Source organism: Pseudophryne corroboree, chromosome 6 (genome assembly GCF_028390025.1).
Source record: "Pseudophryne corroboree isolate aPseCor3 chromosome 6, aPseCor3.hap2, whole genome shotgun sequence".
NCBI classification, from domain to species: Eukaryota; Metazoa; Chordata; class Amphibia; order Anura; family Myobatrachidae; genus Pseudophryne; species Pseudophryne corroboree.
Window position 1 is genome coordinate 183,167,028 of NC_086449.1, and position 8,105 is coordinate 183,175,132.

General features: G+C 45.2%; 1 protein-coding gene across 3 annotated transcripts in view; it reads left to right on the forward strand.

Annotated features, from left to right (window-relative positions):
- The window catches only part of PLPBP (pyridoxal phosphate binding protein), a 45,135-nt gene extending 40,174 nt beyond the window's left edge, over positions 1 to 4,961 (forward strand). For all 3 annotated transcript variants that reach the window (XM_063925455.1, XM_063925456.1, XM_063925454.1), the window contains exons 5-8: positions 597 to 731; positions 859 to 1,001; positions 2,135 to 2,233; positions 3,382 to 4,961. In XM_063925455.1, the coding sequence (XP_063781525.1) occupies positions 597 to 731; positions 859 to 1,001; positions 2,135 to 2,233; positions 3,382 to 3,519 (515 nt within the window). In that variant the 3' untranslated portion in view covers positions 3,520 to 4,961. The remainder of the gene's footprint in view (positions 1 to 596; positions 732 to 858; positions 1,002 to 2,134; positions 2,234 to 3,381) is intronic.
- The last annotated feature ends 3,144 nt before the right edge of the window (positions 4,962 to 8,105 follow it).

An 8,105-nucleotide genomic window follows, 5' to 3' on the forward strand; every position in this document is an offset into this window, starting at 1 on the left:
AAAAGTATTGCCCTTTTACATTTTGTGCTTGAACAAGCTTGTAAAAGCCACCATTTCGTAAATACGCCTGATGCACGAAGGAACCATACTTTCACCTATTCAGCATCATACAAAACTCTGCGTGATGAGCCAAAGATACAAATTTGGATCCATCGGTCAATATGACCTGCACTCCAGTGTTCAGCAATCCACTGGCAGTGCTTCATGGCTCAGGCAAGTCTTTTTCAATGCTGCAGAACATCTGTATGTTATTTACCCATTACCTGTCCCCTGAAGAAGGCTTTTATTTTGTTTTTTTTGTTTTTTTAATTATTATTATTATTATTATTATTAAAATGCAAATTTTTTATTTTAGTTTTTGGTAACCTAACCTTGTGGGGTTTTTATTATTAATAATATTATTATTATTATTATTATTATTATTATTCTCCTCTACCTGTATACCATTTCAGGTTATTCACTGGACTAGAATTGTTTAAATGTCAATAAAACCTGGAGAATGGGGGAGTCCTAAAACGTTTGACAGTAATGTAATCTTTTCTAATAGTCTCAGTATTCTTAGGAATTCAACGATTTCATCTTTCCTCCTCTCCCAGCTGTTCCGAACTTGCACATATTGGAGACCTTAGACTCTGTGAAGCTTGCGGATAAGGTCAATGCGTCCTGGCAGAGAAAGGGATCAGTGGAGAAGTTGAAGGTCATGGTCCAAGTCAACACCAGTAGTGAAGAAAGTAATGGCCATCAGAGACATTATTTAATATATCTTTTAACTGATATGGAGGGAGGGCATATGATGGGGTTGTTTGTATGTTAAGTGTTTGATGATACATCCTAACTCTTTTTATTTGTTTCTCTCAGGTAAACATGGCCTTGCTCCATCAGACACTATTGGGCTAGTAAAACATATCAAGGAGAAGTGCCTAGGTTTGGAGTTTGTGGGACTTATGACCATAGGAAGCTTTGGCCACGATATCACACAAGGGCATAACCCTGACTTTCAGGTATCTAGGTAGCTGGTTACAGTCCTGTAAAACTAAATGATATTGTTAATCTGTTTCTTTATCCTATGTGACTTTCACGTACTTAATTATGTCCTCTGGCTTAATAAATGTCCTGACAGTCTAAAATGTCTCCACTTTCCTGTGTGTGAATAAAAGTCACGTTCATGTTTCGTAGGTGCTGCTTTCTGTTATTTCATCGTAGGTGCCCCATGATTTTTACAATTGGCAGTCAAACGAGAACAATGTTTGCACAATGCGATAGAACTGGAATGTGTCTGCATTGTACCGGGAAATCCCTGTTATGGCACTATGTGACATCGCTAGGGAATTCCTCCAGGTCAGCAGGCCATAGGGCCTTGCTTGGTATGACTAAATCGGGTAACTCCTGCAAAGCATTGCTATTTGACCCACTATTACACAGATGCTCAATCTCTGTCCTCATGACTCCAAACAGTACCTGTTTTCCAGGTCTCCTCACAGAACCACAAGTGACCTAATTGGCTCCACCAGTTGATCTCTTAAAATGTGTTGGTGAGTAATGAACACACCTGGGCGCCTTCTAGGTCACCTGGAAAATGTGAGCTGTTTGGGGTCCTGAAGGCAGTGTTGGAGAATCACTGTACTATTATGCTTACTGTTACTGTAGATACAGATTGCATTGGATATACTAGTAAGAAAATATGGGAGAACTGACTCCTAAAGGTCTGTCTTGGCTTTTATTTTTAAGTGACCAATAAAGTTTAAGCAAGTTTAAAAATCCCTGTTTCTGTCCCTATTACTTACTAAGATCGTCACTAAAACTGGTGTAGTGTGTAGATAAAAAGTTAATGCTATAATCCCTACTTCAGGACTTTGGGGTAAATCTTTGTGTGTTCTGCGTTTTAACATGATCGCCTTTTTATATGGTGGGGTTTAACATGAAGAAAACAGTCACTTAGTGAGTTGTCTCTGACCTGTATAAACCACTCTTGGTATACATCGCGTGCAGAAAATGATGATGATGTAAATGGCTTGGGGACTAGGTTGCTGTGTGTGTATGTGTGTGTGTGTGTGTGTGTGTAGGGCAGATGAGGGATAATGCTGATTCTGTGGACAAGCTGTGTTCATCTCTTTGTTACTACTATCCTGTACAGTTGCTGCTGAAACAGCGGGAGGAAGTGTGTGAGACACTGGGGCTTCCACTGGATGCGGTGGAGCTAAGCATGGGGATGTCCTCCGACTTTGAGCATGCCGTGAGTACACACAATACTTGGTCTCCTTATTACTACGTAGATGACAGATTGTTTGTCGCATATAGATTTACCGTGTTGCCCAATGCAGATGGTACAATGGAAAGCTTATTGTCCACTTGAATGCACTTGTTTTGGCCAAGTTGGCCATTTTGGGGAAGCTCGAGTGTATGAAAGGTGCCACCGAGCTATGGGCAGGGCCATGGGGGCAGCACTGTCGCTACCTCATGGTACCTGCATTTGGTGTGTAGAGCGCCTAGAATGGCATCTGGGCGCACATCCTGCGGCCTATACAGCTGTGGATGCTTGGGGCAGGGCTGTTCTTCCTTATGCCACCTCCTCTACCGACCTGCCATGGTTGAGGGGGGATTAGGTTTAGGCTGTGTGAGGGTGGTGGTGAGGTTGGGCTCCCCCCTGGGGAGGGTTAGGGAAGGAGGGGGGAGGGGGGGGGGGGGGGGGGGTTAGGTTTAGGCTGTTGGTAGGGACGGTTAGGGTTAGGGGGGCAGTGGCGAAAGGTAAGTATACTTGCCTCTTTCCCCTGTCTGGATTCCCACCATTGGGATGCCACTGTCTGTATTCTGACAGCCGGCGTCCCGAATGCTGGCATTTCATACCCAATGCACTGTGCAGTACCATACAAATAAAATGCAAATGCAGCAGGAGACATCTGTAGGAGGTAGACTCCTCCTGCTGAATGCATCTGCAAGTTCCGTGCATTGCATCACCATGGCGACCATCTGTAACAGAACACGGTTAGTCTGTGTGTATGGTGAAGCTACTTCAGACTGGCCGTAGGATTTGAACAGCCAGATCCAGAAAACCTGTATCAGAAATTGCAGATGCTGGGCCCGGCGTTTGCTGCCCCGTAGACACTTCAGCTTGTCAATCAATCTGCAGCTAAGAGGAGCCTGCGAGCAATATCGCAAGATCCAGAGCACTAACCATTTGTAAACCATCGAGCTTGCATACAAATCCGAATCGGGACGTCAGTCTTTACAATGCGGCTTGGCATAGATAAAAGAAGGAAAGGCTGCTGGCGTTTGTACCAAGTTGTGTTGAATGGAAGGATAGAGGGTAGTGCTTTCAGACTCTCAAAATTACAAATAACCACTCCCACTACCCTTTAATTCATATCCTCTCTCTCCTTCTAGGTTGAGGTGGGTTCCACCAGTGTCCGTATTGGTAGCACCATTTTTGGGGAGAGGGTCTACTCCAAGCCAGTAAAAGGAGATCCCAGTGTCACTAGCACAGAAGAGAAGTTGGGTGACCTTTCTGTACAAGAGCACTGAGGACACCTGGGCAGGATAACACTGCAGAGGAAACCACCAGACCAGTTCTTTATTAGCGTGGCAGTGCATAGAAATGGATGTATGATTATCTGACGGCAGAGTCATCTTGTTCTGAATAATGTACTTTATAATGGCTCCTCCAAAAATATACCCGCTAATCACAGATCTACTCAAATGTAGAGAAAAGCAAGAAAATGTAAGAGTTTTTACTCCCTTTATCAAAAAACTTTTCCAAATCCAGAAAGTTGATCTCTTGCCGATGGACCGACTGTCATTGAATGTTTCAGGAGGAGTTGCTCTTATCTCTATAATGTAAATTAACATATTAATGTTTTATGGAGGACCTGCCAGCATAGGGGCAGAGTTTATAGTGAGGTAGATTAGTAGTATTATAATGCAACACAGTTTCCTTTCCACTCTGTAGATGTAGAGTGTCTGCCAGGCCAATCGCATAGAAGTGAGCAGCTAGTGAGCTGATCACACTTGGTGGATGTCTGCGTCTCTCTTCCTCTGCTGTACACCGGCACAAGAGCTGAGAGTTGCCAGAGATGGGGAGCGAGTGCTTCCCAGCACTTGGGCACATTGGGCCTAATTCAGACCTAATCGTAGATGTGCTAAATTTAGTACATCTACGATCAGCTTCCCTGACATGCGGGGGGAAGCCCAGCACAAGGCTAGTCCGCCCCGCATGTCAGGCCCTACCCCGCCGCACAAGTACAAAAGCTGTGCAGTGCCTTTGTACTTGAAGAGTAGCTCCCTACCAGCGCAGCTCCTGTGCGCTGGCAGGGAGCTACTCGTCGCTGTCCAGGTCGCAGCTGCTGCGTGGGACGTCACGCAGCCGCCACCGCCCGCCCCCTGCATGGCCCGGGCACGTCTGCGTTGCCCGGACAGCGTCCATAAAGCCCCACCCCCTCCCGCACAGCGACCACCTCTGCCTGTCAATCAGGCAGAGGCGATCGCAGGGCTGAGACGGCCATCGGCTGTCTGGCATGCGCATTTCAGACCTATAATATATATTTATTACATTTCTTTGTGTAGTTAACTTAATCTCTGCCTCAATTGCGAGGGATGCCATAAAAGCATACTGTCCTCTTCATTTATGAGGTGCAGACTGTGAAAGTAAAAAGTGATAACGCATTGTTACTGTCATCACATGCTGTGTAATAATGTCCACTGCCTTAGTCCACGCCAAACCAGCATATCATGTCCTGTCATCACTTACAGGATGTTCATCCTTTGAATACATCTATCTTCTGTTTGAGAGTGTTATGAAATGTTGGGAAATACATAGAGAAATGTTCCAGTAAGCCTATGGGGCATAGTTATTGCAGCATCTTGTATTTAACTTTACACTTCTACAAATGTATTTTAATCTCAATGAATGTGACGGGTCAAATGTACTGTGTATTGTTCTTTGAGGAAATAAAAAACATTCTTGGTAATAGATGTCTTTTTAGTTTTCAGTGCATATTACACAAAATACACTTAATAACTTAAAAGAAGGTCATGTAACGGTGCAGAGAATCATGAGTTGTAATTGTCTGCATCTGCCTGAGCCTCTCTTATAGTAAAGGGAACAAAATGTTTATTGTCCACAGATCACGTCTCTTCTTTTCTGGGCTTTTCTGCCAAAGAGGTCATAACTCCCAATTAGTCGCATGCCCACTGACAGAGGCTTGTTTTTAAAAGGACTCCGAAAATGTTGCATTCTGAAATGTTACCACAAGGTGGAGCTGCTTGGTTTTTCGTTTATTTTTTTCAAGCTATGTGGGAACCTACTGATTTAACATTTGCCTTTTTATCTGCATCATTGTTTCTGTATTTGGGACTGAAAGAAAATGGCTTTAATAAATGCTGGGCTATGAATGTCAACTAGAAAACAAGTACCACAACCCAGACCACATTTCTTGATACATTTTGATTCAAAACAGGCTTTAGTTTTAGAGAAACTCAAATAACAGAGGTGTTTTGGGCAGACTAGATGGGCCAAATGGTTCTTATCTGCCCTCAAATTCTATGGGGAATATCCAATTACGGTAGCTTGACCTGCTCTGCCTACACTACTCCCCTGATTATACGCATATGCTTTGCTGTTGTCTGTCTTGAAAGTAATAGTCTGCAGGAAAGTCATAACTTTGATGTCCGTTAATTTTGTTGGTCATAAATAAGGACCAGAGGGGGTCATTCCGACCTGATCGCACGCTAGCAATTTTTTGCAGCGCTGCGATCAGGTCAAAATTGCGCATGCACCGCAATGCGCAGGCGCGTCATACGGGTACAAAGCGGATCAGTGCTGGGCGATGGATTTAACGAAGAATCCATTCGCACAGCCGATCGCAAGAAGATTGACAGGAAGTAGGCGTTTATGGGTGTCAACTGACCGTTTTCAGGGAGTGGTTGGAAAAACGCAGGCGTGTCCAAGCGTTTGCAGGGCGGGTGTCTGACGTCAGGACCGGACAGGCTGAAGTGATCGCAGCAACTGAGTAAGTCCAGACCTACTCGGAAACTGCACAAACTGTTTTTGTACAACTCGGCTGCACAAGCGTTCGCACGCATGCAAAGCAAAAATACACCCCACCCCCCCCATAGGCGGCGACTATCTGATCGCAGCGCTGCAAAAAATAGCTAGGGAGCAATCAACTCGGAATGACCCCCAATGCTCCAACTATGGGAAACTATAGTAATGTGCTGCTTAGGCATATTCAATTAAGTATGGGATCTGCGGACCTCGAGTCTAATTTTCAGCGACGGGAGGGAATTTATTTTTTGTTTTCGAAATCTGCATGCAGCTGCCCACAGGTGGCCGATGCTGAATGCAGGGAGGGGGTGCAGGGTTAGGGATAGTGTAGCGGGGAGTGGCTTGCAGGGTGAGCAGTGGTGCAGGGAGGGGGTGCAGTGGTAGGGGTAGTTTAGTGCAGTGTGTGTGGGGAGGTGCTGGGCGAGTGGTAGTGTAGTATAGTGTGTGCATGGAGGGTGAGCAATGGAGCTGTGTCTGCAGGAAGGGAGTGCAGGGTGATTAGTAGTGTGTGTGGGAGGGGATTCAGGGTGAGCGGTAGTGTAGTGCAGGGAGGGGTTGCAGGGTTAAGTGTAGTGCCGGGGGCTCAGGTGAGCGGTAGTGTAGTTTAGAACAGGGGATGCAGGGTTAGAGGTAGTACCTGTGCCCAGTCATTGGAAGCTGCTATCTGCGACACTGAGTAGAAGAGACAACTTCAAGAAGCGGAGGAGGAGGACAATGCTGTAGAAGGTGAGTATTTATGGACTAATTAAGCTAATTTGTAACTTTCTATTGCTTATTTAGTATTTAGTGGGGTGTCCAAAGGGTTCCAAGCAAGTCCTGACAATCCTTCCTTAAAATATGCATTTTAGGAAAAATTGGACTAGTCTGAAGAAGAAAAATTAAAAAACTTGCACCCAATTGAATACTAAACATCTTGAACTTACAGGAAAATCCAAACTGCGCAAGATATTTTTTAAAAAATGTTTTGCTCCCAGTTGAACATGCCCCTTAGTGTTGCATGGTATATATTAATAAAGTATGCCCTGGGGCAGACATGGGAGAAATCTATAGTACTAGCTTAGATCCTTTAGGTCTCAGAGACCTATGTACTGCTTTCACATCGCAAACCTGGGTCCGACCCTTTCACACTGCACTTCCGATCCGGGTTATTCCCGAGTTGGCCCCTTTCACACTCACCCAGGTCAGCCCTGTAAACACAATGGGGGAGATTCAAATGTTTGAAAAGTCTAATAGACAGGAAAAACAGACACCCAACTGACTTTTCAAACATTTGAATCGCCCCCAATGGATGTTATTTTAAATTGATTTTTTGTGGCTCACAAAAAGGAGGGGTGGGGCTGCTCACAACATTGCAACAATCATGGCCGACAGAGCACCTTTGTGTAGTCCTGACTTCATGAGTGTTTCTACTGTACTGCTGTATGATACAGCCAGTGAGCGATTATTGCAGCTTATGTTTTTTTGGTGACCTGCTGCTGTGTCCTGTGGAAACCAGAGGATTCACGCAGCTTGCTAATGTTTTTATATATTAAGGCATCTTTAACAGTGCCTGTGATTTGGCTGCATAATTCTGCCTCTCCCCTGATCCTTAGCAGCTACCTCACCTCCTGATCACTTTAATTGGCCATGCCCTCACACTGCTGTGCTTCTAAAATGCAGCTTTGATGATGTCTGCAGAGTGCTGCCAGTGTGTCCAGGGCTCTGGCTGTTGACATCACCAAAGGAGACTCGGGAACATCCAATGGGGGGGATTTAAATGTTTGAAAAGTTGGTTGGGTGTCTGTTTTCTCCTGTCTATTAGATAGGCAAAATCAGACTCCCAACTGACTTTTCAAACAATTGAATTCCACCCAGTGACTTTTATTTGATTCCTTGGTTGAACAACCCTGGCAGGGCCTTAAACAGTGCACATCGTCCCGGGTTGGACCTGTGTATAAGGGTTGGGGCAGCGTTACCAGCGGACGGAATCCCGGCAGGCAGCATCCCATTGCCGGGATCCCAGCTGCAGAATGACCGCAAGGGGGGGGGCATTGAAGTCCCTTGCAGGCTCTGTTCTGTTTCCACTCTA